At 32.8% G+C, this 25,964-nt stretch overlaps 1 protein-coding gene and 1 pseudogene across 1 annotated transcript in view; both read right to left on the reverse strand.

Moving 5' to 3' along the window:
- LOC134700492 (uncharacterized) overlaps positions 1-21,004 on the reverse strand; it is a 37,672-nt gene extending 16,668 nt beyond the window's left edge. Inside the window, exons 1-3 of the mRNA XM_063561880.1 lie at positions 20,748-21,004; positions 19,490-19,930; positions 12,428-12,579 (exon numbers count right to left, since the gene is read on the reverse strand). Of these exons, the coding sequence (XP_063417950.1) occupies positions 12,428-12,579; positions 19,490-19,930; positions 20,748-20,979 (825 nt within the window). The 5' untranslated portion in view covers positions 20,980-21,004. The remainder of the gene's footprint in view (positions 1-12,427; positions 12,580-19,489; positions 19,931-20,747) is intronic.
- On the reverse strand, positions 9,342-11,936 carry LOC134700507 (putative nuclease HARBI1; annotated as a pseudogene).
- Positions 21,005-25,964: the final 4,960 nt, after the last annotated feature.

Raw genomic sequence — 25,964 nt, forward strand, 5'->3', positions numbered from 1 at the left:
CTCAAAATAATTTGTTTTTGACATGTTCCTTGTACAAATTGTTAATGTATATTCATATTGAAATATCAAAATCATATTTGAATGAACTATTTTATTTACTCTACATATTTTATATCTCATCCAGTATTCCATTTTCTTTATCTGAAATAATTCATAACATTTTTCTAATTTTATAAACATGATGAAAGTTTTCGAATATTTGTTCATGCTTTTGACTATATAACTAATTTTCTCTCTATATCAATATTCCGTTAAATTTCCCATGATATATATATCCCTAAAAACAGGTACAGAATTTTGTAATATTTGATTATTTCCATTATCACATTTAAAATGAGTATCCTCACTTTACAAATATTTTGGATAAGTTTGTTCATATATTTACACTATATCACTTGATTTTATTATATCCACAGTATTGAGTTTTTATTTCATTTGTCATACATGTATATATTCCAATTAAACAATATTAGATCCAGAACTTTATAATGATTATTTCCAATTTCACATTCATATTATCCCAACATTAGGAATATTTAGGAATATTTTACTTTTTCATTTCACTTTATCACTACATTAGACTATATCCACTTTATGAATTTAACGTTTGGTTTCATTTCCATGATAATTCTGATGATATATATTCCATTTAAACAGGTGAATCACTCTTATAATATATCCCAAAATTTATATTGAATGTCTTGAAATTATTTCTCCTTCTTGCATTCAAATTTGATTTTTTATAACCTTTTTGATAACTTATTCCATATTTTGAAAATTGAATTTCCTTCAGTAAACACAGTTTTTTTTTCCACAAAAATCCTCTTATAATAAATTACAAAGAAAAACACCGCAAATATCATAATCCAAAATGAAAATCTTGAAGGGACATTATAAAGAAATGCACAACATATAATCCATCTGAAAATTGAAACTGAAATCACCTGGATAGCTCTTTCATGTGTCACTGACAAATGGACTATACTATGTATGAGGGTTACAAATTTTAAGAATCATTTATTATTTAAAAACAGTTTTAATTTTCATACATATTAATATGCAGTTAACAAAATATTTTACTGATTCAGATTTTATGGTAAATTTTAGAAATATTATCAATACTGGGGATTTAAAACAATGAAAACCATAAATAGTTCTACCCTTTCAATTTTTTGATAGAATAATCCTAGGTCAAGAAAAATTTCAGGAAAAAAGCATGCTGAAATTTTGGGTTAGGTGAATACATTTTTTTACAGGTAGCATCAAGATAGATTTAAATCTTACAAAACCAACTGGTCAATTTAAATGTCCCTATTGTATTGTCAATGTTTAAATCTGGTTGAACAATAGCTACAGGTAAACAGTAACACCCATAGTCAACTCACAGTAAAGAAAATTAAAATAATAAAAATTGGTCATCAAAGGACAAGAACTTCTACAATATGCCGTCTAACAGTTTTATCGTACAGACGAGCTTTACATTGTGAACATTTTACCACTGTCAGATTTTTTTAAAATAGGTTTTCAAAATTATAGGCAAAACTTGCATTATTGACCCTTTTGTTCTTCCTTCAACCCTGTAAATCATCTTGGTTGGCGTACCGGATCATTAAATAAATTAATTCCACACTTCATACAAAATGTATAATGTACCCGTAAGAAAATACAAAAAGAACTTATATTGGTATATTAGTAATTCCACTTGAACATAATAAAGTTATCCCTTAAAGACAAGAACAAACAATAGCAGTGTCTAAATATTTTACAATGTGTAAACATGATATACCGTGTCTGTTTCCGAGGTGGATTTAGGGGGGCATGCACTGGTCCCTCTCTTTTTCAGAAAAAAAATTTGTTGGTTATATAGGGAATCACTGAAGCGTGACGGAATCGCTCCCCCCCCCCTAGGCAGTCAGTGGACCCCCTCTTTCTAGATTCGCCACTGATGTTGCCATGATCTCACCCTACTTTCTATTTTAAACGTTTCTGTTTATCTGTTACAAGTATGGGAATAATATTAAAGAAAATTAAAATAACAAAAATTGGTCGTCAAAGGACAATAACTTCAACAATATGCCTTCTAACAGTTTTATCGTACAGGGTCCGGTTGTTCAACTTGTCGTTAACTTAACGTAAGCGTTAAATTTAACGTGTCGTTAAATACTCTAACGTATCGTTTCTTAACCCATGGTTAAAATGGTGTTGTTCAACTTGGTTTAACGCCGTTGTTAGTTAACGTTGACGTTAAATAATTTAACCACTCGTTAAATATTTAACTAAAGTTTAGAGATTATCTTCTTTACCCACAATGCATTGGTTTGTTAATATTTACTTCAACATGGCTGACAAGTCTTCTGCTAAAACACAAAGGGACAGAAAACCCAACTTCACCCAAGAAGAAGTAAATGTAATTCAAGACCAAGTGCAAAAGAATTACAAAGTTATTAATGAAAAGTTTGGGGATGGTATAATCAATTCCAGAAAGACAGCTGTCTGGAGCAGGATTTCCATCTTGGTTAGTGCTTTGGGTGTTGCCAACAGGTCTCCCAAAGACTGCAAAGACAAGTGGGCTAACACCAAGAAGGAGGCTAAGAAGGTTTTAACAACCGTAACAAAGAGCAGAGGTCTACTGGTGGTGGTCCACAGCCCAAAAAAACTGAGTCTGGCCATTGAAAGAACAAAAGACTCAGCTTCTTTCAAAGGTCTTGAAGGAGTTGAAAGTGTACTTGGTATGTATCAGTAACTAATTTATACTCTTTTGTGAATATATAACCAGATGCTCCGCAGGGCGTAGCTTTATACGACCGCAGAGGTTGAACCCTGAACGGTTGGGGCAAGTATGGACACAACATTCAAGCTGGATTCCGCTCTTAATTTGGATTGTGATTAAATAGTTTACACAGCATAGGTTTCTAACACAGAATGAATGTATTCAAATGAACTTAAAATTTTTGTTTTCTCTTAGAGCAATTCACTATGCTGTTGAATATTAATCCTCTCAAAAAAATGGTTTGAAGAAATTTTCTTTTTATTTATGAAATTTCAAATGAGAAAAATTGAACCCAATTTTTTATTCACATCCCCCTTTCCCTTATTCCAAAACTAATTTCAATTAAAATATTCTAATGGAGTTTGCAACAATTACTACTCATTTAAATACATCATTAAATATTAAGATGTAAAAAAACTGCTTGTTATCACTGAATGGTAAAGATTATTTAAATTTATCAGTTGGTAGTAAAAAGTGAATATACATTGTATATTGTATATAACAAAGATTTAAGTTGATTTTGGACAAAGAAAGATAACTCCAATTAAAAAAAATTCTTGCAGATTTTTCTTGCTTACTATACTGGACAAAGAAAGATAACTCTTAATTAAAAAAAAATTTGCTATTTCACAATATTGTGAAATTAGATATTTCTTGCCATTGCACAATACTGTGCAATTGAAAAGACTTGCTATTGCACAATACTTAATATAATAATTTTAGATCCTGATTTGGACCAACTTGAAAACTGGGCCCATAATCAAAAATCTAAGTACATGTTTAGATTCAGCTTATCAAAGAGGCCCAAGAATTTAATTTTTGTTAAAATCAAACTTAGTTTAATTTTGGACCCTTTGCACTTTAATTTAGACCAATTTTAAAACTTGACCAAAAATTAAGAATCTACATACACAGTTAGATTTGGCATATCAAAGAACCCCAATTATTCAATTTTTGATGAAATCAAACAATGTTTAATTTTGGACCTCGATTTGGGCCAACTTGAAAACTGGGCCAATAATAAAAAATCTAAGTACATTTTTAGATTCAGCATATCAAAGAACCCCAAGGTTTCAATTTTTGTTAAAATCAAACTAAGTTTAATTTTGGACCCTTTGGACCTTAATGTAGACCAATTTGAAAACAGGATCAAAAATTAAGAATCTACATACACAGTTTGATTCTGCATATTAAAGAACCCCAATTATTCAATTTTGATGAAATCAAACAAAGTTTAATTTTGGACCCTTTGGGCCCCTTTTTCCTTAACTGTTGGGACCAAAACTCCCAAAATCAATACCAACCTTCCTTTTATAGTCATAAACCTTGTGTTTGAATTTCATAGATTTCTATTTACTTATACTAACGCTATGGTGCGAAAACCAAGAAAAATGCTTATTTGGGTCCCTTTTTGGCCCCTAATTCCTAAACTGTTGGGACCGAAACTCCCAAAATCAATACCAATCTTCCTTTTGTGGTCATAAACATTGTGTTTAAATTTCATTGATTTCTATTAACTTTAACTAAAGTTATTGTGCGAAAACCAAGAATAATGCTTATTTGGGCCCTTTTTTGGCCCCTAATTCCTAAACTGTTGAAACCAAAACTCCCAAAATCAATCCCAACCTTTCTTTTGTGGTCATAAACCTTGTGTCAAAATTTCATAGATTTTTATTAACTTAAACTAAAGTTATAGTGCGAAAACCAAGAAAATGCTTATTTGGGCCCTTTTTGGCCCCTAATTCCTAAAATGTTGGGACCAAAACTCCCAAAATCAATACCAGCCTTCCTTTTATGGTCATAAACCTTGTGTTAAAATTTCATAGATTTCTATTCACTTTTACTAAAGTTAGAGTGCGAAAACTAAAAGTATTCGGACGACGACGACGACGACGACGACGACGACGACGCCAACGTGATAGCAATAAACGACGAAAATTTTTTCAAAATTTGCGGTCGTATAAAAATAACAAATCTTTAAATGCTATTAATTATTCTCTCCGATTTCATGAAACTTTGTGTTCATAAAAAAAATCGCCGATTATTTGTATCATGTCATCAAAATTTGACAGGTATCTAGCTGATTTATTAATCTTTAATAACGTGTAAGCTAGGTATATAATTGGCATTCGGCTATATTCAGTTTTACTCAGTCAATAATAAGTATCAATTCATTTGGTCAATTATTTATGTCGTCTCCATTCTAGTATTTACGTCCTAAATATTAACCTTGATAGACGCTCAGCATGCTAATGAACATATTTGTTTTTGAGCCTTATTACCTCATGACACACATTTTTCTAGCGATGGATGATTTCAAATATTGTCATTTGACAATATTGTAATGATAGTTAGGAACAAAACATGTTCAGTTCAAATTTTCGTTTATCCGGAAAGAACCTCCTTGCTGTTATTTCCCTTTGATTTGTAGCCGACAGGACGATGTTTCTTGGACCCTGGCTAACCCGTACCTTAAATTCGATCGTGGCATATGCTCGTAAAGGCCTAGATTTTAACAATTTTCATAATCATCTTTTGTTGGTCGTTCAAGATTTGGAAAATAAATATATATATACTGAGTGCCAATGAAAACGCAACACTTTTGTTTTCCATAAAAATCTTATAATTTTTATTTTATTTATATTAGAACTTCGTATAGTTGGTTGAAAATGACTTTTAAGACAATTATCGATAACTTTACGGTTGAGTGATTTTTGGAACAAATGTGAAGTAAGGGTTATTTTGAACGGAAATAAACCAAGTTCACCGCTTTTCAACATACGCACCATTGTCACAATATTGTCATTTAAAGCTTGGCTAATGTCATGAATTTTCCGGCCCTAATTGTTAAGAAACTGCACTAAACATCTGAATAAATGCCAGGACTTTCTGACAATTTGCGACATGCAGTTTTGGGCATAATCAAATGAAGCTATTCACAGCATACAATTACGAGAAGACTGAAGTTGTAGCCTCTCCAATAACCCAAATAATCCACAAATTCAACCAAAGTGGATCATTTAATGATAAGCCACATCCCGGGGTACAAAATACAAGAAATGCTCAGCAAGACCGATACATTTGGTCTTTAACATATCCGATATCAACTCTGGTGGCTGTCCAAAGGTCACGAGAGTTCAATGGTGATCACGGTAGAACCTTTGGAGCAATTTCAGAAAAGCACAATTTGCGCAGAAATTGTTAAAGAGCACCACACTCTTACATCTAAACGGCCGTCTGGCGTAAACATCGAATTCTGTAGACCAAAAATCATTCGATATGTACCAAAAACTGTCATTGGTGGTTACATAGACATTTAGAACTCGCCTTGGCCAAAAGTCATGCTTATCGCCGGATTTTGGTCCGATCGAGCAAATTTTGCATTATATTTGACATTGTTTAGACGATGAAAACCACCACCAATATCTTAAAGTCAGCTTAAGTTTGCTTTGCGAAACAAGTGGGAAAACAATCCTCGGGATCACATTAAACGTCCGGGATGATCATTTCAACGACGCTGTCGAGATTACGCTGAACCATGGGGTTGTAACATTTTTTGTTAGGACTGTGAGTTGATAATTCGGCATTGGATGTTTCGTTTACCTATTGCGCCCGAAAAATGACAATGACACATTTTTGTTTGATATCGATCTATTGTTAAAATTGTTCATTTTCAGGAACAATTTATTTTGAAAGATTATCATTTCTAATATCAATTTTATTTTTGAAAAACTAAGTGTTGCGTTTTCATTGGCACTCAGTATAGTTGGTGTTAAACTCGGTGGGATATGAGTGAAAAAAAATGTGGATAGAAAGGGGGAGGGTTATACAGTGAGAAATGTATATACAGAAGACTGGAATAGGTCCTTTTTATTTTGTCAAATATACCGAAGGGGACGTAATCTCAACACTGTAAAATATAGATGGGCCAGCAATTTTCATTTAGTAAATTATCATCAAGGATTCGCATAACAAAAAATTCTTTACATTGGTATGTAAAGATTTTTTTTTGACAGCGAGTGAGATTGCGAATTCAAATCCAGCATTGGCATTAAATTCGCAGTCTGACTCACTGTCAAAAAAAAAAATGTTTACATTGCTATGTAAACAAATTTTTTAACAGCGAGTAAGATTACGAATTTAAATCCAGCATTGGCAGGTGCCCTCTAATCCTTGATGATAATTGACTAAAGATTCGATACCCAATAGATTTGCTAGAAAATTATTTAAAATGGTGCAATACTGCCTTACAATTGAACAGAAGGTTGTCTTCTAATATAGTTTTGTTACTAGCCGTCTTGTTTTGGTTGTCATTGATGCATATGGTTTGTCAGGCTAGGTCAATGAAAGCAAAGAAAGAATGTCTGACAAAAAAAACTCTCTGTAAGTAAGAAAATTTAACAATAGACGCACGTCTATTCATCATCATGCTAATCATAAAAATAACAATCTCCTTATTATATTTTCTAGATGACAACTCAGCAGCATTGCCAGAGGAGAGTGCAAGTAATTCCCAGGACCTGTTTGATACCCCTCCAAGCCAACCACTTTCCCAATCTGGATCTGAATCCATTCTTCAGCCAGTACCACTACTACCGCTTCTACCGGCTGTAAATATTCAGGTGCCACGCCCAGCAGCTGCAGTAGTTGAGCTGGGGACTCTAACAGCAAAGAAAGCAGAAAATCCAAAGAAGAGGAAAGCAACTGCTGATGATGTTTATGGGCTTCAGGTAAAATTTCACATTTGCATTCATTTTATAAATAATCCAGAATAATAAAAAAAAAAACGATTAACGTATTATTGTCTTATAATGAATGGCTTGGTGTTAGTTTCAAGACTGTCATTACTCTGGAAAATGAAAAAATAAAAATCAATTATCAACACTAAAAAAAGTTGACTTTTTAGGTCCCCATCGATTAGTTTGTATCGAACAGATGCAGATCGAAGGGGCTAGGGACCCGGTCGATCCCCTCCCCTTTGTGGTCAGTCAGTACCCGCTTACAAAAAGTTCAGGATCTACCTCTGGTATAGGCAATGATGTGAGACCGTGTATCGATCTCAAAGTACACTTAATCAACATTTTTATGAAAATCTTCTAATATAAATAATTTGGTCTTCAAGCTGCTGGCCAAAGCAGAGGTCCAACAGGTCATACACTTTATCTGGAAATCTCACATGCCATACTTCTGTAAATTCCACAAGAGTTTTAAGGTATACAGACACATATAAAGATATATGTTAAAATATTCATATGGATGTGCATGTATCATTTTTATTTCAGGTACTGTATTTGAAGGGTGAAATGGCAAAACAGACAAAAGAAATGAGGAAACTAGACCTCCAGATAGAGTTGCTGGAATTAATGAAACAAGACAAGGAGAATACACCATTAACATTTTCTCAACTTTTAATGAATTAAAATATTTATTTTTCTTATCAATTAACAATTGTTTGCCACACAGTTTTCACTTGACCTCGAACTCATTTTATGAATCAGTGAACAAGGTTAAGTTTTGGTGGTCAAGTCCATATCTCAGATACTATCAGCAATAGTTCTAGTACATTGGGTGTATGGAAGGACTGTAAGGTTTACATGTACGACTGGCAGGTGTCATTTTACTTTGTCTTCGTTTTCATGGTTCATTCGTCGATGTTTAGTTTTCTTGGGTAATGTTAAGTTTATGTGACAGTTGTAATATAGCTTTATTATGTAAATCAATTGTGTCTGATTTTATGCCCTTTAAGGGCCCTATAATTTGGGAAATAAAAATATTCTATTCTATTCTATTCGATATTAAGGACTATCCACACAATATCAATGATCAATATCAATGATTAGTAAAGAAGGCTTAATATTTCTGCGTGTGTACTCTTGTTTTAATTCTGGCTATGCATTTATTTGGTATGTTTATATTCATTCTTATCGTTTGCTTTACATCCAGTGGGAAATATTTCATGCATGTTCATGATGAGAACAAATTTACAAAGAGTACAATAACTATAATCAGACCCCTCACAGGATTTTGTAATATGCATGGCGTTACACTATATATCCATACAACGCAATCAGATTATGCATCCCCTTTCCAACTGGCGTATTTACACACCCAACAGTCTATGGAAGACCCACTTTGCGACAAAGTGAAAAAAATCTAAAGAATGACCTTAAATGTATACCTTAATTAAGCCTTGGGGTAAAATGTCATTCAGTTTACAGTTGACAATGAGATGGTGTTAAAAAAGTGTGACGACCGACACTTCGTAGTGCCAATAAGCTCATCATAGATACCAGGACCAAATTTAGTAAACGCCAGACTCGCGTTTCGTCTACTAAAGACTCATCAGTGACGCTCGAATTCAAAAAAGGTAAAAAGACCAAATAAAGTACGAAGTTGAAAAGCATTGAGGACCAAAATTCCTAAAAGTTTTGCCAAATACAGCTAAGGTAATCTATGCCTGAGGTAGAAAACATCTCGAATGCATGTATTTTGAGAAAACATAACTTGTATTATTTATCACAATTTTATATTGGATGAAAAAATAAAGACTCTTGTGTATTAAACATGTATTTCAGTTTAAGAAAACTCTTGCGATATGCTCTCTAATGTGTCTACCATCCTGTTCTCCTTCAAAATTCGGAACTTGCACTGGTTGGTCTTGCTGAACATGTACACCACAAAAGTCTTCCAAAGGTTCATTCCTTGTTGAAGCTATGTTATGTAGAACAGCACAAGCACCAAACACTCGACAGACTTTTTCTGGTTTCATTCTGACCTGAAATTTATAATTTCATAATTATGGGCAGGAAGCTATCTTTCAATTAAAAAAAAAACTGTTTCAGAAACGACTGACTTTGCTTGCAGGAAATAGATTGTGTTTCAGTTCCTTCCGTGCAGTACATTATATGGTACTAAAAATTGTAAATAAAGAAATTTTGATACTTGAACTTACTTTGACAGTTTTTCTTCGCTTCGAAATTGCCACCCCGTGTCAAACATAGTTGACACCCCGCATGTGGCGTTCTACACGGTGAATATAATCCCTATTAACTGCGGCTCGATCTGTAACAATTGTCTCTAGTTTTACAGAGCTACATTTAATTTTGATGGGGATAGTGTGGCTTGTATGAATTTAAAAAAGTCAAGACAAGAGTTTCGAGTTAAAAAAAGAGGCAGGATGACAATTTATTTATGAAAGTGTGAAAATAAAAAGGCATTTTTCATACTAGCCATCCCCCTCAACCAATAAATCGTAGCTCCCTAATTAGTATCCTTTTTATAATTAGTTTCTTTTTTGTGTCCCTTTTTACTCAATATATTTTTTTCTTCATGGCTGAAGTTTTTTTGGGCATTTTTTGTATGAAACTGCTGAGGTAAATTAATCATTTTAGCTATGCATCACTATATAGGATTATCTCATTGTTGAAGGCTGTACAGTTACCTATCGGTGTTAACTTCCAAGTGATTTGGTCTCTGGTCATTGACAATCAAATCACTTTTTTGTTATCATATTTTAAAGTATTCTATAATTATTTTTACCTCAGAGTGTAAAACATGAAATCTTCTCTTTAAGATTCCAAAAGCCCTTTCAATAATGGATCTTGTACTGGAGTGTGCTAAATTAAATCTTTGCTGGTGTCTTTCTCTGGGATTTAGATATGGTGTCATGAGAAAAGGGCGACATGCATACCCGCTGTCTCCTAGTATCAAACCGTCTGCAAGTCCTCTGTTGTTTGTCTCCAGGTAGTGGCATAGGTTTGATGTGTTGAAGATGTGGGAATCATGGGTTGACCCTGGCCAGTTAGCAGATATATTGGTAAATTTCCCTGAAAAAATATTAAACTAATTTAATTCTATGCAGAGTACTGATTAATGTTACAGTTAACTGCAGGTTGAATAAAGGTCACTCAGTCTATTGCTACTTGTGATTGATTAGAGGGGGTATAGGAACTGTATCGGGACTCCAGTAAATCTATATTTTTTTTTAAATTAAAAAGTGTAACTCAACTAGAACTAGTCTAATTTTCATTGAGGCTCATTGAAACCCTAAAAAAATGCATACAGATGATTGAAACTATTAGTATATTTAATAATTTTATAATTTATGAATGTTAAAAATCGTCAGTTTCAGTGAAAAATATATATATGTTTCCTTCAGTATGGGGAGGGGGGTCCGGATCCAGAAATCCTACAACAGGTGCTTAAAAACCCAAATCCCGAGATCCAGAAATTCAAAAAAGAATTCCCGGATCCAGAAAGGGTCATTCCCAAAATCCCGAAAGGGTGTCATTCCTGAAATCTCGAGCTTAATATAACGTACACCCGATCCCGTACAGAAAAAAATACAACAGTAATATTATGCCTTCCTTCGCCAACATTGTACAGATTAGATATAGCACATATAAATAAGTGGCACAAATAACCACACTGTTTGGAGTGACAGGTGCGCGGTCTTATTGGAAAAGATAGCACACAATGACCCGATCGTCGATCGATCACTTTTAATATTTGGGTCGTATAAGATCGAGGGCCGAATTGTAGAGTTACTGATGAGAAAGTTTAAGGGAGATAATAAAGGTAAACAATTAAACAGACGAAGAGGATATAAACAAATTAAATAAGTACCTTCTTAATCACACACAGCCTGCACGTTCACACTATGGAACCTCTTTCTGTTAACAAAAGCTGCCTCGTCCTCTGATGGCCCTTGTATGTTGATGTGTGTGCAATCAATGCACTCCAAAACATTTGGGAAGTTCATTTCCATTTGTCTGTGGAAACCACACTTCATCCTGTTTTTAGAATTGATGTCTTTTGGCCACTGGATGAAGTTGTCTTTCACATCAAGTAAAGCATTGGTAACATCATTCACTGCTCTAGATACAGTTGCTTTGTCGTAGCCCATTGTATCTCCAATTACTTGTAAAAATGACCCAGAGGCATAAAACCTCAAGGCTATGCATACGTGTTGCTCCACTGTTAGAGCAGTTTCCTTTGCTGTAGATCTTAATTTATCACCCACAATATTGCATATATAGGCTATAGAGTCTCTTCCAAACCTATATCTTATCCTCATTTCATTGTCAGTCAAACTGTTTAGATGTGAAACCATTCCTCTGAAGATTTTCTCTTTTCTTTGCCTAGGTACCATTAACAGAGCAGCCATTTAATCAATTAAAAGGCTCCGTTAAGTTTTTAACGTTGGTCAATAGCAGCGTTAGATTTTACATAAGTTATCGACAGTTTAACGTTGTGTTAAATCTAACGTAGAGATGAACAACAGGATTAACCATGTTTTAAATTTTAACGAAGTGTTAGCATATTTAAACGACCGGCCCCAGATAAGCTTTACATTGTGAACATTTTACCACTGTAAGATTTTTTTAAAATAGGTTTTCAAAATTATAGGCAAAACTTGCATTTCACCTTTTTGTTCTTCCTTCAATTCTGTAAGTCATCTTGGTTGTCGGACCGAATCATTAAATAAATTAATTCCACACTTTATACAAAAGGTATTATTGTACCCGTAAGAAAATACAAAAAGAACTTGTATAGGTATATACGTAATTCCACTCGAACATAATAAAGTAATCCCTTGAAGACAAGAACAAACAATAGCAGTGTTTAAATATTTTACAATGTGTAAACATGATATACCGTGTCTGTTTCCGAGGTCACAGCATCTTTCCATGTGCCAACAATAACTACTGGTGGATCATTATCACCCAACGGTTTCTTGTCAGATGTATTTTTTCTCTCTTCAAGTCTACTGTAGCAATGTATTGAGTCAATCCATAGTCTGAATAAGGCTACAAAGTCAAAGAACAACTGTTTTTTATAATAATGTATTAAAAGTCCCTACTAGTTATGACAACGGAAGTTTTAGGATATCAATTGTATACAAATTGTAAATCGATTCAGAAAATACAAATCACAATTTATAAAGTAAACCATTGTAAGTCAATGTACGGCTTTCAACACGGAGCCTTGGCTCACACCGAACAACACGCTAAAAAGGGCCCCACATTACAAGTGTAAAACCATTCAAATGGGAAAACCAACGGTCTAATCTATATAAAAAAAAACGAGAAACAAGAAACACGTATAAATTACATGTAACAAGCGAAAACTACTGTACATCAGATTCCTGACTTATATAATTATTTTAATTTAATATTTGCAGCTGGATTGCTCACATAACAAGATAAAATTGAGAATGGAAATGGGGAATGTGTCAAAGAGACAACAACCCGACCAAAATAAAAAAAACACAACAGCAGAAGGTCACCAACAGGTCTTCAATGTAGCGAGAAATTCCCGCACCCGGAGGCGTCCTTCAGCTGGCCCCTAAACAAATATATACTAGTTCAGTGATAATGAACGCCATACTAATTTCCAAATTGTACACAAGAAACTAAAATTTAAATAATACAAGACTAACAAAGGCCAGAGGCTCCTGACTTGGGACAGGCGCAAAAAAGCGGCGGGGTTAAACATGTTTGTGAGATCTCAACCCTCCCCCTATACCTCTAACCAGTGTAGAAAAGTAAAAGCATAACAATACGCACATTAAAATTCAGTTCAAGAAAAGTCCGAGTCTGATGTCAGAAGATGTAACCAAAGAAAATAAACAAAATGACAATAATACATAAATAACAACAGACTACTAGCAGTTAACTGACATGCCAGCTCCAGACTTCAATTAAACTGACTGAAAGATTATGATTTCATCATATGAACATCAGGCACAATCCTTCCCGTAAGGGGTTTAGTATCATACCATCATAACATATATGAGAAGAACATAACCCGTGTCATGCCAACAACTGTTTTTAGAATAAATGTGTTTAGTTCCGACGCAAAGACCTTATCAGTGACTCAATATTAACGCCAAAATATGCAATCTTTAATGACTTGACAACAGTATCGTAATTATAACCCTTCTTAATAAGTCTATTCAAAGGTTTTGTAAGTTTATGAGGTGAATACTGACACCTTTGTGCTTTATAAAGAATATTTCCATAAAAAATTGGATGTGAAATACCTGAACGTATAAAAAGTCTGCATGTTGAGCTATATTTACGAATGATGTCTTTATACCGATGATAAAATTTAGTAAATGTTTTGACTAGTTTGTGATATCGAAAACCCTGGTGTAATAATTTTTCAGTAATACATAAATTTCTCTCGTTAAAATCTAAAACATTGTTACATACACGAGCGAATCGTACAAGTTGAGATATATAAACACCGTAAGATGGTGACAAGGGAACGTCACCATCTAAAAACGGATAATTAACGATAGGAAATGAAAAATCATCCCTTTTATCATAAATTTTAGTATTCAGCTTTCCGTTAGTGATATAGATATCAAGATCGAGGAAAGGGCAGTGGTCATTGTTAGTATTAGCTTTATTTAAAGTGAGTTCACCAGGATAAATTTCATTAATATACATACTGAAGTCGTCATTATTGAGAGCCAAAATATCATCCAAATATCTAAAAGTATTATTAAATTTGTTTATCAGATGTTGTTTTGATGGGTCTTTGCTTATTTTTGTCATAAATTGTAACTCGTAACAATACAAAAAGAGGTCCGCAATAAGTGGTGCACAGTTAGTCCCCATTGGAATTCCGATAATCTGACGATATACGGAATCCCCAAAGCGAACAAAAATGTTATCTAGTAAAAATTCAAGGGCATATATAGTATCAAAGCATGTCCAATTAACATAGTTTTTTTGTTTATTGCTACTAAAAAATGACCTAAAAGAGTTTGAACATATATATTCACATTCTGATTTTTTGAATGCCCATTTAATTAGATGTGTGAATTTTTTCTTAATGAGAATGTGAGGCAATGTGGTATACAGGGTAGAAAAATCAAAACTTTGAACAGATTCAAAATCACCAATATAAGCATGCAATTTATCAAGTACTTCCAACGAGTTCTTGACACTCCAAAAGTAATTTATTCCACTATTTTCGAAGGCCTTATTTGAACAATTTATTATAAGGTTTTTAATTGTACCAAGTGTGCTGGTAAGAATAATAGACAATTTAGTAGTTGAACAATGGCTTGAAGACGAAATAAATCTATATTTGTAAGGGGTTTTGTGTAGCTTCGGAAGCCAATACATAGTTGGAACTTTCATTGTATTTGGCTCTGCTTGTAAAGCGGTGGCTAAAAGTTTATGTTTGTTACAGATTTCGTTTTCTGAAAATGGAGTCAGTTGGAATGTTGGTGAATTGAGATAATGTATGTTAGGAATGGAAATGAGACCACAATACAAGGATGTTAACAGACGGTACTTAAGGGGGCTCGCGGGTCTAAATCAAATTTTTTATTTAATATAGGATTTCGCCTTATTTTTCTATAAATGAACTTTATCTTATACTTAATAGAAAAATGAAATAAAAAAATGGGGTCACCGTTCATTTACGCTCACAATCTGCATTTGAAAGAAGCATACATTTTTGTTAATGTTCTTTTTTTCTGTTGAACTAATAGGAGAAAAATCGGTAATATCGAAATAAAAAAAGAACTTACAGAAATCGCTTAAATTTTACAATAATTTACTTTATGTAAAGCTTATTCGAAAACCACAATAAAAAATATAGGTCACCGATGATTTAAAAAAGATATTTCAATTTTAATGCCAAAAAATGGCATTTTTGCTCCAAAGGGAGATAATTTGGAGCTTTTCCAATGATATCTACATTTTAAAAGTCATCTGTGGCCAACACGAAAAGATTTTTTGGAATGATTTTTGTACCCTATGATAAAGTAACAACTACTAAATGTAATTAGTAAAATTTGAAACGAAAAATAAAAGTTTATTTTTTTTCTAAAAATCTTATACCCGCGAGCCTCCTTAAGTATATTGGTATTTAATGAAACATTTTATTTGTGTATTGTTTGAATACTGCTCTGCTATTATGATCTTTTTAAAGGCATTGAGTTGTAAACTTCAACCAGAATACTTTAAAAATTATAAAACGCTTTCATGCTTTAATAGTGGTAGTTTCTAAAACTAAATATTAACACCTGAATCAGGCAGTTTAACTTTTGTTTACCAACTTAATTTACTAATTCTTTATTTTGCACTATTTTATATCTGTTTGACACAATTGTTTTACTTTGTGGATGTAGTGAAATACAGTTTTATATGTTAACGACAATCTTGCATGTTTATTTGGGATTTCAACATGTTAAACAATTTTCATACGGTCCCTTACATTAAGAAATTCCAATAATTCCATTACACAACTTAACCAAAACTCTTAGTAAGTTTAGACATTATCTGATAGTGGAAATCTTGAAATCAATAATATGATCCCTGTTAGACATGCATTATTCACTACTAGTAATATAAATGATCACCATTTATTAAAGTTAAATTTTGAATTTAAAATGCATGTATTTTTGAATAGATTGTTACATATAGGTTGCACTTTGTAAACACAGCTGTTTCTCAAATCACCCCAGCCCTCTTATAAGGAGATCTAGAATATTCATAGAAAATTAATTTTGTTTACATACTTGTTCCCAGTTTTGCTCTCTGTGTTGCATATCACAGAGACATAACTTAGGACTGTTACCAGAAAATAAAAATGTGTATATTGTTGATATTGAAATCTGTGATAACCTTACAGTCGCGGTAGATATAGTTAGTGACAATTAGTGTTAGTTTAAATTCTGAGAAGTTCAGGGCATGAACACATTCCTTCCGGAGCACCTGAGATCACCCCTAGTTTTTGGTGGGGTTCGTGTTGTTTATTCTTTAGTTTTCTATGTTGTGTAAAGTGTACTATTGTTTGTCTGTTTGTCTTTTTCATTTTGAGCCATGGCATTGTCAGTTTATTTTAGATTTATGAGTTTTACTGTCCCTTTGGTATCTTTTGTTTCTTTTTGAAAGTATGCGGCACATCCCTATATTTTGACCTTTGAAAAAAATGTGATGCATATACATTTTCACTTCTAGGATATGATTGTTTCCAAAACTTTATAGTAAAAGTGGTACAGTTTTTGCCGTAAAAGGAGATCCAATGGGAAATTGTATTGTCAATATTTACAGAAATGCAACCTACAATAGAGTAATGGAAATCCAATTCTTGATTCGCTGATCTTTCAGATATGTGATACTCAATTCGGAATGCATACTGTTGTTTATAATCAAAGTTGTTAACCAGGGTTAAGACAAACATATTAATATGATCAATATTAAAACTAAATGATATTATCACATTTGTTTGAACGTATTCAATTTATATTTGAAAAACAGAAAAAACGTACGATGTGTATTAATTTAGGGGCCATCTGAAGGACGCCTCCGGGTGCGAGAATCGCTCACTGCATTGAAGACCTATTGGTGAACTTCTGCTGTTGTCTAATTTCTATGGTCGGGTTGTTGTCTCTTTGACACAGTCCCCATTGATCTTTTCTGTACTCTTATTTTGAATTGCAGTTGAATTTATTTCATGCTAAGTTAATGATTGATAACTGTACGATAGTTTTAGGGTTTTCAGTGAAAGAAACCTTTTTTTTTTCATTCAAGCTGTCAGATTTATCCCACTTTTAATATAGAGAATTATACCCCTCTTTAGATTTTCAAATTATCAGATCTATACAGTAAACACTATTGTATAAAAGCTTAACGCAATGTACATTTGACATTCATTTTAATAATACAGGGGAAATGATACAGGGGTTTAAATATCCAAGGAGGGGGTCAATTTCCTGCTTTGGAAAACTGATCCTTTTTAATTTTCAATCTAGGATTAGACCCAGGGTTAAATTTTCAATGATGAAAATTTCACCGGGTTCAACTTTCCTAGGGTCCAATGTTTCATATGACATCCTTTTGACAAGATATTGTTTCATAGAAACTTGCACAATACAATGTGTACAATATTTTCTCACGTCACCTTCATTTTAAAACAATAAATATCATCTTGTAACAAAGATTGAAACAGTATCCAGTATTTTACATTTGAAAAATAAAGGTCCATTTTAAAATAGAAGAAAAGTCTCAAACGGAGGACAAACATACATTTTTCTCTTTTAAAATATACAGTCTGCCAAAAGTTAAACACCACCTATTTCTATTGCATGGATTTTTTTTACTTAAAAAAATCACATTATCCTAAAAAAAAAATAGAAAATATTCATGTAGCAGTATTTGTCATCCAATATCAATAAAAGTCTCTACAAAGAATCTTTGGTATATTCGGGAAATTTTATGTCAATATTTGAGTCCATATGATGTGTAATCATCTTTCTTCCGGTATAGAACCATAACTCGGCGTCTCACACTCTGTACAAGCCTTCTGGACTTAAGTTGAGCAAATTAAATAAATTCAGCAACAATTGCTCCTCTTACATCGCTAAGATTTTGCAAAGATGGATCTCTGCAATCGAGATTTCTGCCAATAGCTTCCCAGACATGTTTGAGAGGGTTTATATATGGAGACATGGAAGGACAAAAGATACTTTTTAGTATCACCTGTTTCTGGCTCTGTGTACTTGGTTGCAATCCTTGCCCTGTGTGGTCTAGTATTGTCGTATATGTACAAGGGTCTTGACGAAAGTGGAGGATTATCAAAACGGGGGACTGCTATGTTTTCAAGCACCAAAATCCCTGTTTGTCTGTCCGTTCATGCTACTCTTCAAAATATGCAGACCCACGTAACAACAGTATGAGAAGAAACCTAATACTGTAACATAACTGGCAACGTATGGACATGCAGTTGTCAGGTAAATGATGTTTTGGTCCTACGAAGTTTTTTCCCAGCCATTTAACTCGTATTCTGCAGTCTTTTGGTTAGCTTCTCATGTTCCAGCGTTTATGAAACCTAAGTATACGGTGCCTGGCTGTTAGTTAGTTCAGGTCTCTCGACAACATGACGTACTCTTATATGTAGGTAGCCTTTATGAAGTCGACAAACCGATATTCTAACGAAACCACCTTGAGTCCAGTGGTATCTAAGCTTTGGGGCAGGAGTAAATTAGTTGGCTTAAGCACGTCCAATAAGCAGTCTGACATCACGATCTGTAGCTAGTTGGAATCTTCCAGACCTTGGTTTAACATATACAGTTCCTGTGTCAAAAGATGTTGTAAAAATCTGACAATGATGGTGTGAATATCATCGAAATGGTTACCTATGCTTCCAGTGCTCCTATTGCCATTTGACATGTCAATTGTTTGTCAATGTTCAACAACAGATAATGTACGCCTTGCCATATGTCACAGTGACTTGATGAATGTCAAATTTCACCTTTACGCGAGACAGTAGGAAGAAGATTTAAAGGCAGCGAAACAATGTATTCGAAAACTGGCAGATGACCTTTAATAAAAAGTTGCTTGGCATGTTTATCGGAGTTTTATTTTCTTTGTTGTAATGCATTTTCTTAGTGTATGTTATAAACAATTCTTAACACCAAATATAAATGTTTTTTTGCGATACATGAAGTTAAAAATTCATATGTAGGTGGTGCTTAACTTTTGGCGGACTGTATATATGTACTACAATCAACCAATTCGAAAACATTATAAAAGCTTTAAATACATAAAATCAATTTTGCAGATGTTAGAACAATCAACAAAATATAAAGTTATAAGTGAAAGGATTATGTATTCAGTCTGTTTGAGAACAAACTTTAACATCAATGAAATAAGTATCATTGTTAAGCATACTGGTTTATTAATGAAATTTTACCTTGTGCATTATGATCATCAGCTTCATTGAGTTTTGTAACAACAAGATACATTGCATCTTGGGACAGAAAGGTTTGATGTGTGTGGTAAAATTCCTCATCTCCTGCAAAATCCCACAACAAAAATGTGGCATATTCCTCTTTGTCATTTACATCAACTTTAGACTTAGCGGATAGCATAGTTTCGAAATCCTTTGCTGCTTGTTCAGATGGCTGTTGGGGAGTTATTTGAGGTTCTGACTGAGGTTCAGCTGCTTCTGGAGGTTTTATTATTAGCTTGGATGCTGTCTCTGATTTCTTTAATTCATCAACAGATGTGACAGGTGTGTTGTCCTTAATGGCTATGTGGGACTCTACCGGTTTTTGAATTGGTTTTTTGTCCTGAATTTTTCCTACGTACTGTTTTAAAAGTCTTGCTTGAGTTTGAGTATCCTCATAGTTTTCTATGATTAGAAAAGAAAAATATTAGTTTTTGTCTAATATGTTGTGTAAAATACTAAAAAGAAATGAGAAAATTCTTAAGATAAAAGTATCAAAAACACATTATACATGGCGAAAGATACCAGTTTCGTAAAAAAACAAAACGACAACAGCCGAAGGAAAGCAACTGTAGATAAAACACGACATAGATTTTGTTTTATCGACAATTTTTTGTTCATAAACAATATCAGCAAACTTTGGAAACATTTAGCGACTCTTTTCATAATACAAGAAAATCCAGAGCCTGAATTGCTCACCTGTTATTTTTTGGTTGTGTTCAATGATTATTTTTGATTTTGAATATATAGTAGTGAGTGGTTCAAAAATGCCATTTAAATGTTTTGTACCTTGTCATATTTTCCCTTTAAACATTTAAGCATGCATGTTCATTTGGGATACACTTTATAAACTAGATACCCTAAAGAAAATACAGTTTAAGTTTGATGCTTTTTGGTCCAGTAGTTTCAGAGGAGAAGATGTTTCAAATAGTTTACAACGACAGATGACGACTACAGATGACAGACGGACTTTAAGTGATGACATCAGCTCACATAGAGCCTTTAGTGCCCCGGTGGCAAATACTTTTAATTATCTTTTAGAAAAACCATAGTAAAATCTTCATATTGGTTAAATATAAGAACATTCTTTCTGAGGAAATGTGTGAGGAAAACTTTACAGAACTTGATACCAACAGATATATGAAAGACTATACCATCAGACCATTATGATAAGTGTACCAGATAAGGACACACCATGTTTTTTTAAGTATCAACACCATACCTTCTTGTTTATTCCATATGCCATCATCAGACATTGCTTTGCATTTAATTTTATGAATTTCTATTCCATTTGTACTGGTAACATCTGTAATGTCTTCACCAAATAATCTTCTTATCAATGTTGTCTTTCCAGCACCTTTTTTCCCAACAACTACTAAACGTATATCTCTCTTAAATTCATAGCCTGACTGAAGTAGTTTGAGGTACAAATCAATTGATCTTTTGTCGGCCATTAATTTGATCTCAGTTGGAACAATATCGCCTGCAATGATTTTTGTTCATGAAGAGTTTTTTTTATTAAGAAGAATATCACAACTTTACTCCATTCAATTAAGTATACTCATATAACAATTCTTTGGTGTGCCTGCATTTACTGTATTTAAATTTGAAATGTTTTTTGGGGATTACGACACACACGACATAACAAAATAAACAGCTATACTAGTAGGGTAAGATTTGCCCTTCATACTGTAAACAGGGAAATTTTCGCGGTAGTTTTATTTTAGCTATTTTCGCGGTAAGAATAGAAACAATAAAACGACCACGAAAATAACAAGGGAACTCTTTTTATTACATTTACTTTTACAAGTTGTGACTTGGATGGAGAGTTACCTCTTTGACACTCATACCACATCTTCATATATCTACACATATGAATAGAATATATATATATAGGACTACTGTATAACACTGATTTTATAGACGACACATATATAACTGAAATCATAACTATATCTCTTAATAAAAAGCAAAGTTAGAAGTTATGAATTTAATGCAAACAGTTCACCATAAACACGAAAGCAATCATAACGGATTTTGTTATGTAAACAATACTCATTGCAATTATGTTAATGATACATGTCAATCAGTAATAAAATTATCATCTCGTTGAATCTACTACACAGATTAATCAGATCAAAAGATCGATTAATTAGCATTAATCCTGAGAGCATTTTATTTTGATTCAATCTTAATTAAGGTCTACTTTTCTGTATTTCTACAAGCAAACATGACAAACTTATAATCTACTTTAACATTAATGAACCGAAAACAAAAGATTTCTGATTGATTTTATCTCTTGATTTAAGATATATGTAAAGCTGATCACTTTTCAAATCATTTATGACAATATTTATATGGGCCACTGGGAAATCGCGAATTCAAAATGGCATGAATTTGGATTGTGTTAGTAAATCGCGAAATAAAGACGGTGCGAAAATTTCCCGGTTTACAGTATTCATATCGAAATTGGTGAAATCATAAAACAGAATAATGAAGACATCAAATTGGTCAATATGCGCAATAGATTTTCCATATGCTGTAATAGTAACTTTTTCTTCTGAGGCTCAATCTATATCGTAAACTTGGATATGTATGATGGCTTGTTTTGAAGCCGAGACATTTTCACGTGTGTGGTTAAATTTTCGAGGTACGAAGTGAGATTAATTTTCCCGTAAATTACCAAACCCAAAAAAAAACCTTGTGATGCGGATCCTTGTAGTAAAGAATCCCTTTTCGCACAATAAGATCTATGAAAGTTGAATTCTTTGAAAACATTTAATAACTTCATAGTCTTTAAAATTTATCATAAGGTCCTCTTCTTTTTAAATCAAAACATACAACAGCATGCCACATACGGGACAAAAAATATCATGGTATATATTTCACAATGAATGCTCTTCGTCAATATTTTACCTATTGATCTTCTATGAACTTTTTCCTCTGATAGAAAGATGGAATAAAAGTTCAACACATTATCTATTTATCTGTGTGTGTGAGAAGAAAAAAACTCCAGTAAATCTAGCATTTTCAAAAAGCTATTTTTTTTCACCACGCTATAGTGAACTTGTATACATTGGGATGCCCGGATATTTTAACTGTTAACAACACTTAGAATTTTTTAAATACTAAGGCTTATCTACATCAGGAATAGATTACCTTAGCTGTATTTGGCAAAACGTTTAGGAATATTTGGTCCTCAATCTTCTTCAACTTCGTGTGTTATTTGGATATCAAATATTTTTGATTTGAGCGTCACTGATGAGTCTTTTGTATTAATTAGTCCTGGTATCTATTAGTTCATTTATGGGCATCTACTTCGAAACCGGCTAATAGATTTTATATCTATCTCATTTAATTTCACAATAGCAGCAAACAACTGCTAAAAATGCGGGAAACACATTTGATCATTTATGGAAACAACTTGTACAAGCTGCTGTGTTTTTTGCAATTTTTGATAAGGATCATACATATTGTCATGCCAAATGCCTTACTAGATTCCCCCACCTGGCATGGTCTTCAACAATGGCCATTGTTTATTAAACATAGTCATTAATGATGAATATCTCTATGAATAATTAGATGATAATTTAAATCATTTTGACAAATGTGTGGATTATATCCTGCTGAACTTTTTTTTTTTAATTTCTATTTATATTAACATGTTAGAATTTTTAAGATAATGGACAAAACTGTGTTAATGATATCATTACATATGTATGTTAAAGGAAAATAGTCGACAGAAAGACCATTCTAGCTTATTTGTGGATTTGTACTTGCTGGTCGAAAGTGTATGTTTTTATTTTTACAGTTTTCAGAAAAACAGACCAAATAATGTGCAAACAATTCATCATTAAAGGGCAATTACTTCAATAAATAGTCGTAAACAATTTTGGTCATGTTGACATATTTGTAGATCTTGTCTTGCTAGGAATTTTGTATTTTATATTTTAGGATATGCTAAGCAAAACCTGAAAATGCTAAAAATGGTCATTACACTTAATTACGCTGACTCTAATAAGGAGTTCACTAAGATATCAACACTGTTCAATTATTTGTATAACTTGTATTACTGATCATGTTGCTGTTTTAGTATTACTGATCATGTTGCTGTTTTAGTATTACTGATCATGTTGCTGTTTTAGTATTACTGATCATGTTGCTGTTTTAGTATTACTGATCATGTTGCTGTTTTAGTATTACTGATCATGTTAATGTTTTAGTATTACTGATCATGTTGCTGTTTTAGTATTACTGATCATGTTGCTGTTTTAGTATTACTGATCATGTTGCTGTTTTAGTATTACTGATCATGTTGCTGTTTTAGGTTTCTTTCTATCTATTATAGGTTGCATTTCTGTAAATATTGACAATGCAGTGTCCCATAGGAACTCCTTTTACGGCTAAAACTGTAACACTTTTACAATGAAGTTTTGAAAAAATCTCATCCTAGAATTGAAAGTTCATATGCACCACAATTTTTTCCAAAGGTCAAAATCTAGGTCTGTGCGGCATATTTTCAACATTAATATGCCCTGAACTTCTCAGAGTATAAACTAACAGTCATTTTCTGAACTACCCCTACCTCGAATGAAAGGTTACCACAGATTTCAATGTAAACAATATGCACGTTTTTATTTACTGGTAACATTCACAAGTTATGTCTCTGTGAGATGGAACACAGATATCATAACTGGGAACCAGTATGTAAACAAAATCAATGTTCTTTGAATATTGAAGGTCTCTCCAAAAGAGGCATGTTTTGAGAAACAGCTGTATTTACAAAGTGCAACCTATACAGACATTTATTTAAATAGAAAACTCTCTAAAATCAGTTTTTCTCACATTAATACTCATTTATCAGAATTATAGTCTTAAAGAAATCACTGCGTATACTCAAAAACTTAACTATACATTTTATATCCCTCCCCTGTTTCAATATTTTTTAAAGAATTTGAAAACAAGACTTTAATTATTGCCAGCTTACCCTATTTGCATATTTTCTGATAAAAATGCCTAGAACCTGTTTAAAACTGTTTTGATAACATACTGAAAGTATATCAGAATACTATAAATGTAATGTTTAGCAGTCAATCATTACAACATTCAAGATTATATAAAGTATCCAATCCAGCCTCTTTCTCCAGTCCACATCTTACTGTATACCTATTTGTCAATTAAAGATCACATTTTCTGCCTCAAATGGTCAATTTAGAATTCTTGTCACAACAGTATCATCTGTAACTATATATACGACACAATTTACCTAAAATATATACTAGAAGTGTTCAAACAAAGCCATATTTGCAACAGTTGTATGTATACAGATACCAGTCTGAGATATAATTCCACTTAAAATGTTGTACAGATGACTGCTAACATCTAATTTTTTGCATAACTTCCAAGCATAGTTATTGTTTTCTATATCAAGAACTTTAAAATCATAAAATCATAGCTTTTACAAGTTAAATTATTTGTTTTATGACCCATGGGGGTAGGCAATTTTCTATGTTTTTTGCCCCTGGAGCCTCAAATTTCCTAAATCATTCTGCTGTTTCTAGCAATTTGGAATATTTAGTACATCTTCAAGATAGAACACACTATTGTAAGTTTTCTTGAGATATTTTTGTTTTTCTAGCTTGTATTTATCATGCCGTGGTGACGAAAAAAGCAGATTTAGGTGTTGTGGCTTACTTTTGGTTTCTCAAAAGGACACATAAATAATATTCAGTAAGGATCTATTAGTTAAAATGACTGCGAAGAGTAAATATAAGCATTTCTTAACAATTTAACTAACAAATATTTAAATATTATGAATTAAGTTTGTTTCGAGGACTTTACGTAAACTGTGCATACTGTAAACGGTGAATTTATGCTGAGTCATCATATGTAAGGCCCAGGATTCTATCAATCTTCATTAAATATTTATAAAACTTCATATTTGAGTTAATTCTTTAAAATCTGTGAAATAAAGCAAATTCTGTTTAGTTCTGAATGTTCCCCTTTTCCACCCTATATACAGTGATATAGGTTGCATTTCTGTAAATATTGACAATGCAGTGTCCCATAGGAACTCCTTCTACGGCTAAAACTGTACCACGTTTACTATGATGTTTTGAAAGTTCATATGCACCACAAATTTTTCCAAAGGTCAAAATATAGGGCTGTGCGGCATATTTTCAACGTTTATATGCCCTGAACTTTTCAGAGTTTAAACTAACACTAATTTTCTTAACTACCCCTACCTCGAATGAAAGGTTATTTTGGCCACGAGCATCACTGAAGAGACATGTATTGTCGAAATGCAAGAAAATTTGTACCGTTAATTCTATTACCACAGATTTCAATGTAAACAATAAGCACGTGTTTATTTACTGGTTACATTCCCAAGTTATGTCTGTGTGAGATGGAACACAGATATCATAACTGGGAACCAGTA

The sequence above is a fragment of the Mytilus trossulus genome, unplaced genomic scaffold (assembly GCF_036588685.1).
Source record: "Mytilus trossulus isolate FHL-02 unplaced genomic scaffold, PNRI_Mtr1.1.1.hap1 h1tg000158l__unscaffolded, whole genome shotgun sequence".
NCBI classification, from domain to species: domain Eukaryota; kingdom Metazoa; phylum Mollusca; class Bivalvia; order Mytilida; family Mytilidae; genus Mytilus; species Mytilus trossulus.